The sequence below is a fragment of the Stomoxys calcitrans genome, chromosome 4 (genome assembly GCF_963082655.1).
Source record: "Stomoxys calcitrans chromosome 4, idStoCalc2.1, whole genome shotgun sequence".
Lineage (NCBI taxonomy): Eukaryota > Metazoa > Arthropoda > Insecta > Diptera > Muscidae > Stomoxys > Stomoxys calcitrans.
The window spans coordinates 116,898,833-116,915,617 of record NC_081555.1 but is presented as its reverse complement, the minus strand read 5'-3'; the positions used below and the strand labels follow the sequence as shown (position 1 = coordinate 116,915,617).

Below are 16,785 nucleotides of genomic sequence, written 5' to 3'. Positions count from 1 at the left end.
TATCAAAGAGTGCTCTCCGATTCAAACTTAAGCTCAATGAGACGGACCTGTAGTGGTACGCCCATAGGCGCCCGGACTACCTAGGGTCTAATGGCATTCAAAGCTGTTGTTGTGCTGTGCAGTCTTCGAAATCCATGTTCATGCTCGGCAAATGGAAATTCTCCTACGAGGCTCGGGAGGAGTAATGCCTCAAGCGTCTTTGCCACTGGTGAGAAAAAGGAGATCGGTCTGTACGACTCCCCCAAATTCGGGTCTTTTGCAGACTTCAGTAGCGGGATCACTCTGCCCATCTCTCTGTTTGGCTGTAATGACTGTAACATTGCCACTATCGCTGTCTGAGTCTGAATGGAACACAGGACCTTTACTTAAAGGATTGGGACAAACTGTACATCCGACTGGGCTATCTGTCTCTTCTTCATTTGGAGCTTGAAGTATTACTCTCGACTATAAGTGCCAACTCACCCACACCTGCAAGTGTCACTTGTAATCCAACATGCCTAAAGTACCTCCTGGGGCAAAAATGGTCCATACATAAACCGATCATCCGATTTATCCATGTCTAATTTTGCGTCCGGCCGAATTCAACACGCTTTATGAAGGACATCTCTAATCAAGTGATAAGTCACGGGGGCTGTTTCATTACGTAAACTTGAAATGGTACTGCATTGGGCAAAAATTTAGGTCATTATAGCAGTTCAAGTTCCCTCAACCACTCTTTAAATACAACCGGAAGTTTTTTCCTTCTTCTTAAATACTTCCGTTTAGTTTGATTTATAATATCCTTGTTTTGTTATTTACACCAAGTTGAGCATGTTATTGTTAATGGAAGTAACAAAAATCACTTTGTTTTATTCTAATGATGATGGCGTGGGGTGAAGGGCAAAAACGTCGACAGACAGACAGACCATTCAAATTCGTTAAGGCACAACATTTAGGGGCATGTCACATTTGATAAACGATATGAGGTAATAAGTAATGGTAAAAATCTTGGTGTTCTTGTTGTTGTTGGTGTTTCGAACAACGCAAACAAAATAGTACCAGCAAACAGACAATGAATGTACACTGATGAAACAATGACTACGTTGTAAAACAAAACCGGCACAACCAGAAACAATGTGCTAAAAATAACAATGAAGCGAAAACGACGAAGATGCTAAGATAAAAGCGTCAATTTGGCGTCAGTTTTCATAAAAACATTTACCAAAATGACTGCCATCGTCAGCCATGATTACAACCAATAACACACAGCCAAACACAGGCGAGAGTTGAATATCAAACTCCATGTATGTGAGTATGTATGATGTGCTTCATATGCTACATCACATACCAATAGCATTAAGCAAGGAAAAGAGTGAATGAAATGGAAAGAGAGAAGGGGGAGTGAAAAAGCGCAGACAACATTGTGTGTGGTGTGTGCTGTAAACGCAACGGAAATGAAAACTAACATTCATTGGAGCAAATGTGTGGCGTATGTACTATACTGAGACCATTATATTCATGTGTACGTGTGCGTGTGCTATTGTAAGGAAATTGCTTCTTTTGTATTAAGTGTGTATATGAATGTGTAACACACTTTTTAGCACACACACACACACACACATGACTACTTTACATAGTAGGTGGTACTGAAGCTATATATCCCTTCATTTCCAACTTCCGGTCAAAGAGATCACATTTTTGTAGCTTTGCTCTTAAAACACTCAGACTGTCCTAAAAAAGGAAATGACAAACTTATGTACTATTCAAGGACACTTTGGCGATTCAAAGTGTAACTCTCACATTGCCGGTAAAGTGAGTAGTAATAAAATTCCTAAATAATACAAAGTCCCTCCCTATCTTGGTATTTTATATTTTATTTTATTCCTTGATGATAAAAATCAAATAAAAATTTTTTCCCATACCCTTCATCATTCAAGGGACGGCAACTAAAACTTGGCAGGACACCCTTATCCTTCAACTGTTTTCTATATATATACAGCTCAAAACATCTTATTTGTGCACGGAACATCTTAAAAACACCGAATTACCATGTATCTTATGGCTGTAGGGAAATTGAGATTTTTTCTTTTTGTAGAATAGTCGCGAGAACACAAAAAAAACTGACAACGATGCGTTGTTGTCCCTACAATGGTGATATTTGTTTTTGTTTTCTTTGCCATTTCCAAAAGACCTTGCTGATTATCTGCTACTATGTTTCAATGTTGTGTTTTTGTTCCGTTTCCCCCCTCCTTCTTCGGAGTATGTTGCTGCTGCTGCAGCAAACAAAAGCGCGTCATTAAATGAACTTGCCTTTACATTGTTTGCCGCCACATTCTTATTTCACAATTTTTATTCCTTTTAGACAACCTTACTAGGATATGACCTTTTTGGGTGTAAGGTGCACTTAAAAAAAACAATTGGGGATTCCATGCAATCATGAACTTAATTCAAGGAAAGAAGACAAATTTCTATAGGTAAAAAAAATAAACTTCTAATGGCAAAATTTCTCTAAATATTGTACAAAAATTTTATAAAATTTACTCTAAAGAAGGTTAGGTTAGGTTCCAGTGGCAGTCTGCCATCAGACTCACTTAGACGTTTTCGTCCATTGTGATACCACAGGAACATAAGAAGGAAGATACCTTCTAGTTCCTACCGTTGAACCATCGAGATTGCTATAAAAGGCCCAATAACTTGCGCATGTTCACATCCGCTAAATCAACTCTTTCTGACTGCTAGTCTCTTCTTCCCCGACGTCCTCACAGCTTCTGCAAAATTCGTTGCTGGCAACCTTCAGTCTGTCATCATGTTTTCCGATTAGACAGTTATCAGTCAAAACGGACACAATGACTGAGACCTCTGTTCTAGCCAATGACAGCAAAACAGTCTAGATTAGGCCACATAGTTTTGGAATGCCCACAGCCCCCTCTTTTTGACCATTTATCATTCGTTGTCCTTTGAGCCTCGACCTGAAGACTTAGCTAACATGTCGCTAGAGGCATACCCACAGATTTCAGTATCGCTGAAATGTGTAGAGTAGTTCCTAGTCTCGCAAGCTCATCCGCTTTACAATTCCCTGAAATATCTCCGTGACCCGGCACCCAGACAAATCTCTCTAAAGAAATGTTCATTTGAAGACAAAATTTCAATGAAATGACAAACTTGCCTTTAAAGTTTCCCCAAAGACAAAGAAAGTCCGGAAAATTTTCTTTTAAAGACAAAATTTCCAGAAAATTTTCTTTTAAATACAAAATTTGCAAGCAATTTTCTCTAAAGACAAATTTCTATGAGAAAATTTCCTGAAAGTGACTGCACTAGTGAAGATTTTCGAAAATTACTGTCATCTTCGAGAAAGGAAATACGTCCTGGATGACCGGGAATATTCGCAACACTGGAGGGGTCCGCGGACTTTTTAACAGAGAGTGATGCGGACTTTTGCCAGAGCGGCCTCCTGGAAGCTTTTCTGCGAACAGGTCGATGGCCTTAATGAAGCCGCCAAGATAAACAAGTAAAAAGCGGGCCGGGCCGAACTTTGTATACCCACCACCTCGGGTATATATGTAAACCACATTTCGTCAATGTAAATTTTTCCGATTTGAATCAGATTTGGCACCGACATTGAGTTTGTATTATAAATGCGCCTTCTATGGGGCTAAGATCGATTTATATGGCAGCTATATCCAAATCTGAACCGATCTAGGCCAAATCGAAGAGGGATGTAGAAGGGCCTAACACAACTCACTGTCTCAAATTTCGGCGAAATCGGACAATAAATGTGGCTTTTATGGGCCCAAAGCATTAAATCGGGATCGGTCTATATGGCAGCTATATCCAAATCTGGACCGATCTCGATCAAATTGAAAAAGGATGTCGAAGGCCCTAACATAACTCACTGTCCCAAATTTCGGCGGCATCGGACAATAAATGCGTTTTTTATGGGCCTAAAACCTTAAATCGAGAGATCGGTCTATATGGCAGCTATATATCCAAATCTTAACCAATCTGGGCCAAATTGCACAAGCAAGCATTCCCATTCTAATGCTTGCAACATTTGTGAGGTACCATGCCATGTAAAACTTTTCTCCAAGGAGGTGTCGCACTGCGGTACACGGTCCGAACTCGGCTATAAAAAGAGGTCCCTTACCATTGAGCTTAAACTTGAATCGGACATATGGATCGGCATATGCCCCTGTTCTTTAGTGGAATGTTCATGGACAAAATTTGCAATTTTACTACAAATAGAAAAAATTGTCGATACATTGAAAATCTACCAAAACCTACCAAATCCTTAAATTTGCAAATCCATTCGAGCAAATTTGGTAGAAAAATCCCAAAACGGCAACACTGAATGCGTGTGACTTGGCATCAACGCTAACGTGAAGGGCTGAATATTGCTGATCTATGTGTCTTTGTCTGCTTGCCATTCCTCTGCTTGCTTTGGCTTCACATGGCACTCATCTGAGTAGTGCTCATTCGAATACAACATACGATGCCCGACACTCAAATTGAAAAGCACATCCACTAAACGATTGCTGAAACGTTCGATCAACTCTTGCTCTACTGTCATATGGCGGGCGTTTCTAGCTAACATTCTAGCTAAATTTAGAATCTCATGCAGTTGTCTGACGTCGAGAGGTTTTTCACAACTCATTGTGCCAAATTTCAGCAAAATCAGATAATAAAATTTTTTTTACGGTTCCAATAACTATAATTGGAAGATAGGTATATATAGCAACTATATCCAAAAACCATAATTTCGATGACATTTTTTCTTAAAATGTTCCATAAAATTTCAAAATTTCCCTAATATTTTCTCTAAAGACAAAACTTAATGTTTTTTTCAAACTTACTTTCAGTGTAGTTCTCGTGCTGGTAGTGCCAGAGTATGTCTAAAAGTAATTTAGCATAAATGTGAATACGTGTTTTTAGATCGTAAAATTTTAAGTTTCCCATTAAAGTGGTTATTAGTAATCTCTACTTGTATTTAAGGCTGATTTTGTGGACAGATATGCGTTTGTGGGCTACAACCATATCGAATTAATTGACTTTAGTTAGAGATATTTTTTTATGGGCTTTTAAATTTTTTATTATTTACAGTGGTTCTTCTAATACAGTGTCAACTTTTAAGTTGGTAAATGTGCTTTTTTGGCGGTTTAGTATTTTTTTTTTTCTTTTTTAAATAAAACATAAAATAAATTAAAACAATTAAAAGCGATAATAAACGATAGGAATGCCATGAAAAAAGGTATAAATTCGTAAAGTTCTACCGGGCTGAAGTTTGGATAGTTTATCTAGGATATTATTATTAACCTCATAACGTCAAGTCTGGGAAAAATACACTTTTGCAGCTATATGGCAGCAATCTCCAAATAAAATCCTATCTACGCCATATCATCATTGTACAAAAATTCAGCAAAATTGGGTAATAAATCTGGGTTTTACGGCCTCTAGGCCTTAAATCAAGTGTTCGTTTTATAGGCAGCTATATTCAAATAAAGACCGATCTGGACTGTAAGGGCCATGGATGTAAAAGAACCCAACACAGCTCACTGTGCCAAATTTCAGCTCCATAGGTAAATAAAAGTGCATTTTATGGGTCCTAGAACTTAAATCGGAAGATCGGTGTATATCTAAATATAAACCGATATGAGCCATATTTAACATGAATGTTGTAGAGCCTAATACACCTTGCTGTGCAAATTCGATTAACAAATTCGCGTTTTATGGGGCCAAAAACTTAGATCGGTCTATATGGGTTCTATATCAAGATATAAATCGATATATAATCCATCTTCGAATTTAATCTGCATATGAGCAAATAAGAATCTGTTCTCGTGAATTCACGAGTTAATTCCATTTGTTTGCCAAATAAATTTTTTCATGTAGTGCATTGCGTTGGCAACTAGGAAAGATAAGGGTTGGAGGGGGCAAAAAGGGAGTAGTGTTTGTTGATATTAGTCTTAAATTTCTGAACATCAATGTCGGTGGGAAAGACATTAGCCGGGGAAGTCGATTCCACATACGAATGGTTCGGGCGAAAAATGAATTTTCTCGGTAATGCATGGTCCGATCGACTGGCCAATCGATTACAAACGGGTGTAAATTCCTGGCAAGTCTTGTATTCCTAGTGAACATCCTAACGTCAGGGGAAGAAGACGAATATCACTGGAACACACGCCATGAAAATAACGATAGAGCAATACAACGCTACCTACATTCCGATGATGTTCAAGGGAAGCAATAGAGTTGGATACCCTACTGTCACCAATCAACACCATCGCTCTCCGTTGAACCCGGTCAAGTAGCTCCAAATGGAGCTCCTGCCCATATATGAGAGTTATATTCTATCTATACTACCTAATGTAGGTAGTATAGATATTGAGAAGATCAGAACAGGTGAAATATTTCTTGCACCACTTAAGAAAGCCCAAACACTTGAATGACTCTTTCGAAACCTTCGAATACGTGTTTTGACCAACGGACATCACATTGTATCTTCATGGCCAGAACATCAAGATCATCTGACTGTTCAATATCTTTACCCTCGATAGATATCGACGATTGAAGTGGGTCAGTGAATAGCTTGTGAGACAAGAAACAGCACTGTGTCTTCTGTGTGTTAATGTCTACTCTGTTCATTCTATCCCACTCGGAAATGGCCAACAAATCCTGGGAGAACGTCTCATCTATAATGCGCCTCTTGTCCACAATTTCTTGAGGACTGGGCCCATGGTCGAATGAATATTATTGACACAGACTACTGTCATCGGCAAATGAATAGACTGATTCGAAGATTCGAAGTCTGACCCAATAGATCGTCAATGAAAATAAGAAAAAGGGAAGGGGACAAGACAGAGCCTTGTGGCACACCTGCGGTCAATGTATACTCATGAGAACCCATCTACAACAACTCGTATAGTGCGATCTCTGAGAAAGCTCGATATAAATCGAACGAAGTTATTACCGACACCAAAAGCGACAAGCTTTGATAAAAGTGTACCGCACCAGACCCCATCAAATGCCTTGAAGATATCCAGAGCCACGATCTTACTCTCACCTAAGTGGTGGATATAGCGACTCTATCGTTCTGACAAAAATGCCATTAGGTCTCCCATACTGTCTGTCGCTAAAAAGGCTATTGGACTCTAAGTATCTGACAAGATGATGGTTAACCATACTCTCCATAACCTTGGAGAGTGCGGAGCATATCGCAATTGACCGGTAAATCGCAGGGTTGTTCGCCCCACCTTTCTTGGGGATGGGCTGAACGTTCGCAACCTTCCAACGCACTGGGAAAACACCCGCACGGTAAGCAAGGTTGAAAAGGTTGCGTAGTGGACGCGAGCAAGCGTCGAAGAACACTTACAAAGGACAAGTGTTGATATACCGTCAAGGCCCGGAGAATTATTAACGTCGAGATCCACAAGGACCCCTTAAACACCACCTGTTCGAAAGATTATCTGAGGCATCGAACTAGGTACACTATCAAGCACGGGGAGTGGTTGATTGCTTAACGGCGAGGAAGAATTTCCTGCAAACATTTCAGCCAGTAGATTAGCCTTATCAACCGGGTCAGTGATTAGCCTTATCAACCTGATCATCCTTAACAAGAGTGGGGATTGCCGATGGGTTGCCCTTTAGTCTTTTAACGAATAACCAAAAGCTCTGGTTTCCCCTCGGAGAAGCAATAACTTTGGCATGAAGGCGCTGTTCGTAAAGAAACTTTTCGTGTCTAAGTACTCTGGCACACGAAATTTAAGTATGTTGGCAAAATGTATTCTAAACTCACCAAACATTATGCCAATCAGAAATATTAAACGTTATTAGTATGTATAGTAAAAGTCAGCAAATTTATCCGGTTTGGGGTATGTTACCTAAAAACTATCAATGTGGAGCTCCACTGTCTTGAAGACCAAAATTGTCTTGGTGAGCAAATACGTGCTATTTGGGGGGTTGTAATGGTGGTGGAACGTCCCCTAGACAGTTGGTCTCGAATTTTGATATCAGATTCGTGGTATACCCCATATTAATTTGTACAGTAAAAGTCAGCAAATTTGTCCGGTTTGGGGTATTTACCTAAAAACTATGAATGTGGAGCCACACTGTATTAAAGGTCAAAATTGTCTTGGTGAGCAAATACGTCCTATTTGGGGGGTTGTAATGGTGGTGGAGCGTCCCCTAGACAGTTGGTCCCGAATTTTGATATCAGATTCGTGGTATACCCCATATTATTCCCATATTAATGTGTACAGTAAAAGTCAGCAAATTTGTCCGGTTTGGGGTATTTACTTAAAAACTATGTGTTTCTTTACGAACTTTGGTTTTGCCTTTTTTTTTCCCACAAGACTAGATTGCTTTTTTTGTTTCAATTCAATTTGTTTATTTTCACAGGTTTGTATTTTTTTTTGTTCCACTGTGCAATATTTACAATGTAGTATAAGCTTAATTAGGTAAGTGCAATATAAATTAGTTTAAACACTTTGTGCAATAATTAGGTTTTAAGAAAATATATGTAGGTAAATTTTAACAGTGTAGATAATAAGTAGTTAGTAATTTTATAATTTTTCTTGTGTTTCTTGCAATTTTTGTTTCACTAATTTCCTTAGGTAAGTATTCTTCTTGTTTTTGTTTTGTTTTAATTTCAAGGTAGGTATTTAGGGTTCACAATATAGGTAAGTATGTTTATTTTCTAGATGGTAAGTATTTTTAAACAATTTCACATTTTAAACAGTTCTTAATTTCTTTGCTGTGTACAATTTAATTTCACTTTTTCTTTCTTTTTCCTTGCTCACAGGTTCTTTTTGTTGTTCTTTTTTTCTTGGTCGCGGGGGTTTTTATGCGTACGGGAGTTAAGCTTGACTTCGAATAATTACCAAAAAGAAAAGAATATCATCTGCCAGTGGTTGGCGATGACCATTTGTTTGGCTGAATAACAACAAACAAGTATGTACCCAGCGACTGCATATACGCACGTTGGTATGAGTGCGTGTGTGTTTTACATGACAGACCGCTAGGCACATACCTGTTGCGTTTAGCTAGCACAGCAGCTATGATAAAAAAAATAGCACAACCATGAACATTCCGCCCCCCATGACCAAGTGTTACATTCCAAGATTTTAAGGGCTAAGTAAGTATGACGATGGAAGCCTTATTGATTTAGATTCCGAATAGGGCCGGATATGATGTATCCCAGTACCGTCCTATAGGCGTTGACGTCACCAAGTCCGGTAAATATGCGACCTTCTCTATGTATTGCAGAGTATGTATCTGCACCAAGCTCTAGATCGATAGGAACATTGCTTCTCGGGTCCGGGTCAGCTAGTGAGCTATCAGTTAAATCACGGGTCGGGTCGTGAAGAAGAGGGTCGGAATAGGGTTGTCTTGGCAGCTCGTCCGTGATGAGCGCGTTGACCTTTAACGCCCAAGTGCTAGTGGGTTGGCGAGACATAATTTTAAAGCTAGCAAATCGTTTACCTTGGTACAAAAACGTTCGAAGACCAAGCCGGCGGAACGTCGCATACGCGATTCTGGACATTATAGAGGACTGGCTTACCAGGACTCGCACAGAAGCCCAACTGTCGACGTCTTCACCGGTTATGCGTATAATGGCCGTCGGCACAAAAACAATGTCCCATAAGAAGCGGGGCGGTGTCACAGGCACGTCTATATTGAGGGGTGCCTCTTCGAGTTGAGGGGCCCCATGGAGTAGGGTGTGATGACGATCATGACAACGGCGGCACCCTGTGAGGCTTGTACAGTCTGGCGCTAGGTGACTTCTTGCCAGGCAATTTCTACAATAGCCTCTCCTTTCCACTGTTTCGTACCGTTGGTACGGGGTTTTGTCTCGAAAGCGCTGGCATGAGTTAAGAGCGTGGTCATCTTGGCAAAGACCACATGAATACTGCCATATACTTGGACGACCACGCCCACGTTGCAAGTCCCGGTCCGCTCCAGGATGTCCTCTTTCCTGGCGATTGCCATCACGTCTTTCATTGTGTCGTGCGCCACGATTGTTTTCGCGAGGTCTTTCCTCCTCCTCTTGCCAATATCCACGGGGTAAGTAGGCCGCCATTCCTGTAAGAAAAGTCTTGTGAGTACCGTGTTCTAAGGTTCGTGAGTACCCGACTAGTCATGCGGAAAACAATTTGACAATTTTAGTAATGGGTCTAGTGACTATTCCGTTTGACGTTCTAACATCTACTACTCTTATATTTTGATCTGTACCATGATAGGCCCTTTCAATGCGACCCATTGTCCATTCCGTAGGAGGGAACCTATCGTCTCTGATTACAACTAAATCATCCTTTGCGAGATTTTCCTGCTGATATTTCCATTTGGATCTGCGGTGCAATTCTTTCAAATACTCCGACTTCCATCGTTGGCAAAAGTATTGAGATACTATTTTGAGTCTTTTCCACCTATTAGCAAAAGAGACATCCTGATCTGAAACATCAGGCTCCGCTGGGGTCAGAAGTGGTGTACCAATAAGAAAGTGGCCTGGAGTCAAAGGCGAGAAGTCATTGGGGTCGTCGTTGGCTGGACTCAGCGGTCTGGAATTTAAGCAAGCCTCTATTCGAGTCAAAATTGTGGACAATTCCTCGAACGTAAAGTACATTTTCGGAATAAACTTGCGCAAGTGGGATTTAAAAGACTTGACACCCGCTTCCCACAGGCCGCCCATGTGAGGGGCACCAGGAGGAATAAATTTCCAAACTAGATTTTGATAAACATTCTGCTGCAGCGTTTGGTTTTGTAGAGTCTTTAAGAACTCTAGACGATCCTTTTTAAGTAATTCAGAGGCGCCCACAAAGTTTTTCCCATTATCGGAGTAGATACAGGCCGGACAACCTCTACGAGCAATAAAACGCGAAAACGCCGCTAAAAAAGATTGTGTAGAAAGGTCGGTTGTTGCCTCCAAGTGTATGGCTTTTGTCGCAAAACAAACAAAGATACAGACGTACCCTTTGGTAATCAGACAAGCACGACCTGAATAGTTTTTAATATTAAAGGGTCCTGCAAAGTCAACCCCGGTATTGGTAAAGGGTCTCGAGAGTGAAGTGCGCTCAGGTGGAAGGGACGCCATTATTTGTGATTGCAAGTGCTTTTTATACAAAATACAGGTCTTGCAGTTGTGTATAACTTTCTTAACAAGGGGTTTTAACCGAAATATCCAAAATTCTGATCGCAATAATCGTGTCATGAGCTGGTTGCCTCCATGAAGTGTTATTTTGTGTGCAAACTCGACAAGAAGTTGAGTCATTCTTGCATCATATGGCAAGAGAATGGGATGCCTTTCATTGTATGACAGTGCCGGTGATTGGACTAGACGCCCATTGGACCGCATAACCCCTTTCGAGTCTAAAAATGGGTTCAATGACAAAAGGCTACTGCTGGGCGACAATTTAGTTTTCTGTTCTAAATTGTGGTATTCGGAAGCAAAGTACTGTTTCTGAGTCATAACTAAGAGTCGTTGCTTTACGTCTTGTATTTCTTCAGCGGTAATCTTCCCAGACGAGATTCTAAGATGCGATCGACCTGCGCTAGTGTTTCGCCAAAATCTTAAAACATAACACAAAACTCGATATGCTCGAGACAAAGAAGAGAATCTTTCGAGAGGGTCTTCAAAGGTTGTAGTAGCAAAAACTTTAACTGCTTTCGCTTCTAAACTCGTGTCACTAAAAACTTCGTACGTTGGCCACCTGTCTTTCGGAAGTTTTAACCATAGGGGTCCGTGCCACCACAAATGATGACCTTTCAAGTCAGATGGTGAGCACCCTCGACTGGCAACATCCGCAGGGTTACTTTCGGAGTCAATATGCAGCCAATTTTCAACCCCGACGTTTTCCAATATCTCCGAGACGCGATTTCCCACAAATGTGCTCCAAGCACAAGGTGGTTTCTTGAGCCATGCTAGAACAATTGTTGAGTCAGTCCAGTAGTAAGTTGTGAAGTTAGAAATTTGAAGCTTAGCTATAATTGACGACGCAAGCTTTGATAATAAAACAGCCCCGCATAACTCAAGCCTTGGTAGCGAGATTTTCTTTATGGGGGCTACACGAGTCTTAGCAGCGAGCAAATATGTTTCTGTCTTGTGGTCTTCATGTTCCACTCTTATGTAAAGAGCTGCTCCGTACGCACTCTCAGACGCATCACAAAACCCGTGAACTTCAACTTGACACGAAGGCACAAACTGAATCCATCTTGGAACTTTTACTGATTCAATTTCCCCACAGTTTTTTACAAAGGTTTGCCAGTTTATTAATGCTATTGCTTTGAGCGTGTCATCCCAGTCTATTTTGTCAAGCCATACTTGCTGCATGACTAGCTTGGCGATTACAATAACTGGGGCCAACCAACCACAAGGGTCAAACAATTTGGCAATGGATGATAAGACCTCTCTTTTTGAGTACGTTGGTCTGACTTCTAATGATGGTGGTGTGAATGTGAAATAATCCCCAGAAATATTCCACCGAATACCAAGGGTTTTGGTTGAAGAGTCCTCCGAGAGCTCAAGCCAATTTACTGGCAGCAATTGATCGGCAGGTAAGTCTTGAATGACTTTGTGATCATTTGCTGTCCATTTCATGAGTTGAAATCCAGCCGAGTCAAAGGCTGAGATTAACTCTTTACGAGATCGGATGGCTTCTTCAATTGTGTGAGCCCCGACCAGAACATCATCAACATACAGATTCTCTTGAATGATCTTTGATGCTAAGGGGTATGTGTCCGCCACGTCTTCCGCAAGTTGAAGAAGTGTTCGGATTGCAAGGAATGGTGCGCAATTTACTCCAAACGTGACTGTCAAGAGCTCAAAATCCTCGACTTGGTCCTTTGGAGATTTTCTAAAAAGTATTCTTTGGAATTGTGTCTGATTAGGGTCTAGGAGAATTTGCCGGTACATCTTCGTTACGTCCGCATTGAATACGTATTTGAAGAATCTCCACTTCAAAATTTGTAACACAAGGTCTTGTTGAAGAATGGGTCCAGCAAACAGGTTGTCGTTGAGGCTTCTTTTGTTCGAAGAAGGACTTGACGCATTGAAAACCACTCTAAGTTTCGTTGTGAGTCGATCTGGCTTGATGACAGCATGATGCGGCAAATAGTAATTGGGAGTCTTAGTTACCTCCTCGGCCGATAATCTCCTCATGTGTCCAAGTTCCAGATATTCCAGAATAGTTTTATCATATTGTTCCTTTATTTCAGGCGTTGCCTGCAGCTTCCTTTCCATTCGATAAAATTGTGCTAAAGCGATGTTTCTAGAACTTCCTAGTTCTTCGCAATTTTTAAACGGTAGGTTCACAACGTATCTTCCATTTTGGTTTCGGCGAGTGGTTGTCTTAAAGTTTTGTTCACAAACCATGTCCTCTTCAGACCTCAAAATCTTTTTGGGGGTCTCCTCCACCTCCCAAAAACGTGTAAGTATTTTCTCTATCGATATTGTGTTGTGCAGAGAAACTCGGTTACCCCCTGTAGTTCCTTGTGCTATGGGTCCACCAACGATCCATCCAAAAACTGTGTTCTGTGCCAAAAGTGTGCCGACTGATTTCATAGGAGATCCAATGTCAAAAATAAGGGGTCCTATGTCCATTCCTATTAGAAGGTCAACCGGTTGGCTAATATAGAATTTTGGATCTGCCAAATCAAGGTTGGCAACATCCCGAAGTTGTGCTAGGTCTAAGTTTTGTGGTGGTAAATTAGAAGGAAGGGCCTTCAAGACAGGCGCCCAAACCTCCAACTCAAATCGAGGGTCTAAGCTTGAACGCAAAGTAAAGAGACAAGCTTTGTTCGAAGTTTCGGCTACCATCTGGCTAAGCCCCGTGACGTGTACCAAGTTTCGCTTAGTTGGAAGACTCAATTTGTTCTTGAGTTTATCTGTTATAAAGGTGGACTGCGATCCAGAGTCAATAATAGCTCTGGCATCGAATAGTTGTCCTCTAGATTCTATCTGCACTACGGCAGTAAATAGCAAAGTTTCCCTAGGATGACGCTCACTAATTTGCTTATCCCGAAGGGTCAGGGTGGTGATGTTACTTTGTCTTGTGTCAGGAGTGGACTGTATAATTGTCGTAAGAGCGGTAGCACTAGTACTGGGTCGCGCTACATCTCTGGCTGGGTCTTGGCTACTAGCTTGGGTTTCCGTTCCCTTGTGTAGCATTGTGTGATGCTTCAAGTTGCATTCTCTACATGAAAATTTGCTCTTGCAGTCTTTTACCCCGTGATTAGATGAAAGGCAATTGTAGCATAAGTGTGAAACCTTCACGATGTGAATCCTATCATTGATATTTTTCTCAATAAACTTCGGACAATCCCGAATGAAATGCGTTGCTTTACAAATCTGGCAACTTTGAGCCGTTTGGGTAGGTTTTGCCGGAGGCTGTCTTGCATTAGCATTATTCTTAGCACCAGAACTGTGGGTCTTTTGTGAAATGTTCGTGTGAAAGCTGTTGAAAAACTTTTTGTTCTGGTCCTGCTTATTGTGACTTGGCTTACTAAAACTTGGTTTAATATTGCTTACAGACTCGAGGGTCTTAAACTTATGGGTCAGAAATCTGTCAAATTCCGCCCATGTTGGAAGAGTCTTGCAATCATTTAACGAATTCTCAAACTCCTCTAGAAATTGTCTAGGTAACCTTGCCGAACATAAGTAGATCAAGATCGGGTCCCATTTTGTAACATCCACGCAAAGTATTTCAAGAGTTTGTATACAGCTATTAACAGTGCGCTGCAGCTTCTGAACTGACTGAGAACATTCTACCGTAACATTTGGCAGATTAAAAAGAATCTTTAGCTGTTCGTTGACCTGCATTCTTTTATTCTCATATCTGTCAGTTAAATTGGACCAAGCTAATAAAAATCCATCATTTGTCAAAGGAACGTGGCTTATCATCTCCCTCGCCTCTCCTGCGGTCTTTTGTGTCAAATGAAAAAGTTTTTCAACGTTGCTTAGCCTTGGATTCCTAATATAAATTGCAGTGAAAAGGTCCCTGAATGTTGGCCAAGCTGTATATCCTCCCTTGAAAGTGTCTGTATCACACGGGGGGAGTCTAGAGACTGGCATAAAATCCCTTTCCTCGGATCTTACTTGCTGTATCGACTCTCTTTCTGCCTTCTCCTGGATCGCCTGTTCTTTAAATGCATTAATATCCGCGTTCAATGAACCTATGACTCGCATATAGCTTTCCCTAGCGTCTTTGTAATGAGATCGAAGCTTGTTTCTATCCATGGGTGTTTCGCCCTCCGCTGCAACATGATCGCGGCATTCTAAGTATGATTTTTTAACGTTGTTCCAAAGCGAATCCAGCTCCACTCTTAGAGCCTCCAGGCTATGAACATTATCCTCGGATCTCGCTGCGGCGAATGTGCTGTCGAAATCCACCAAGTCATTGACGCTATTTGCAAATCTATCACGTATAGCTTTCTCCATTTTGCCAAAAATTCCTTGCTACTAAAATTTTCCAATTCGAGAAAATTTCAGAGAAGGGTCAAGCAAAACACTATTTAATTGTCTCGGTTCAGGACCTAAATTCAAAAAAACTCAATTTTCCTTGAAGGGTCCGATGCCGACTATCAAAGCGGATTCCCAAACTAAATGGCACAGTCTTCGTTCGTCTGTGGAGGCGGATTAATGATAATGGAAGAACAAATAAATTTCCTCTCAAGGCAGCGGGTCAATCAATTCAGTGCTTCAGAGAAAGGCGAACAGAAACCCACTTTCAATAAATCGTGGCGAATTGCAATACGAGGGACGTGGTATTTGCGCCCCAATAGACAGTCTTCAAGAAAGCAGATAATATCTCTGTCGATTTGTAAAATGTTGGGACAATTTTTTCTTTTTTTACCCAATCGATTTAGGTCACTTTGCTCTACAACGTATCATTTCATCTAAGCCAGCGACAAAATTTCAAAAAAAAAAAAAAAAAAAAAAATCGCAAACACAGTCACGTCTTAATAAAGAGCCAACAACAAAGACCCTGTGATTCAAAAATCAAATTCAATTCTGACTAGGCCTCTATACCACAAGGATCGTATCTAATCAACGAGGCACAAATTTAAAACAAAACAGGATGAAAATGGCATAGATTCGATTTGGGTCACTTTTCACATTAAATTCAAAATGGACGTAAATATTTCCGAAATTCCTTAATAAATTTTTTGAAAATCAAAAATGACCGTCGAGTCCCCTTCTTCAAACGTATATAGGGTCAGTGGATCGCTTTGCATATGTGTGTCACAAAATTCATATGAGTCAAAAAATGGCGGGTCACTAAACTCACTCCATTGGGCATCAAAGCATTTATCGCATGAACTAGTCTATAGCACGCAAAAGGTAAGTATACAGGGTCATGCACAGGTTTCGAGTATTTTTTTTCCACATAATTACAATGAGAGTCAAGAAGTGCGGCACCTGGTATTCTCTCCTTGTGTCGTGCTTTTATATACGCATGTAAATGGGTACTCACTTTGAAGGTAAGGTTTGAGTGTATGTGTAGAGGTATACGTGTGTGTGTGTGTCTGTAGACGCCGGCCTTCCAATGTCCGTCCGCTCAAAAACTTATGGCTGAATTGCTGGAATGCTCGAAACGGATTTAAGATTTCTGGATCAATCTCTTGTTATGTAACGCGACCCCGAACCGAGCTTTTGTTTTGTTGTTGTGTAGATTAATTGATCTTGCAGCACGCTCACAATGTCTCTTGTACAATTTTGATTATTTTCTATTATTATTATTTTTTTTTTTTTTTTTTTTAAACAAAAAATAAAATTTTTTACTTTTTCCAATGTATTTTAGCTTTTCCCAAAGGGATGTA

General features: G+C 40.6%; 3 protein-coding genes across 4 annotated transcripts in view; 1 reads left to right on the top strand and 2 right to left on the bottom strand.

Moving 5' to 3' along the window:
* LOC106087731 (uncharacterized) overlaps positions 1-16,785 on the top strand; it is a 598,301-nt gene that overhangs the window by 143,358 nt on the left and 438,158 nt on the right. The window lies entirely within an intron of this gene.
* On the bottom strand, positions 8,286-16,706 carry LOC131997163 (uncharacterized). 2 transcript variants are annotated; one of them, XM_059367644.1, is made up of 2 exons: positions 16,440-16,706; positions 8,286-10,053 (listed from the first exon to the last, which is right to left on the bottom strand). In XM_059367644.1, exon 2 carries the CDS (start codon positions 10,049-10,051, stop codon positions 9,128-9,130), a length of 924 nt encoding a protein of 307 aa, XP_059223627.1. In that variant the 5' UTR covers positions 10,052-10,053; positions 16,440-16,706; the 3' UTR covers positions 8,286-9,127. The 2 variants fall into 2 exon arrangements, with proteins under 2 accessions (XP_059223627.1, XP_059223628.1); XM_059367645.1 differs by having other exon boundaries at positions 16,478-16,706.
* Positions 10,109-14,134, bottom strand: LOC131997011 (uncharacterized). Its single transcript, XM_059367250.1, has one exon. It carries the CDS (start codon positions 14,132-14,134, stop codon positions 10,109-10,111), a length of 4,026 nt encoding a protein of 1,341 aa, XP_059223233.1.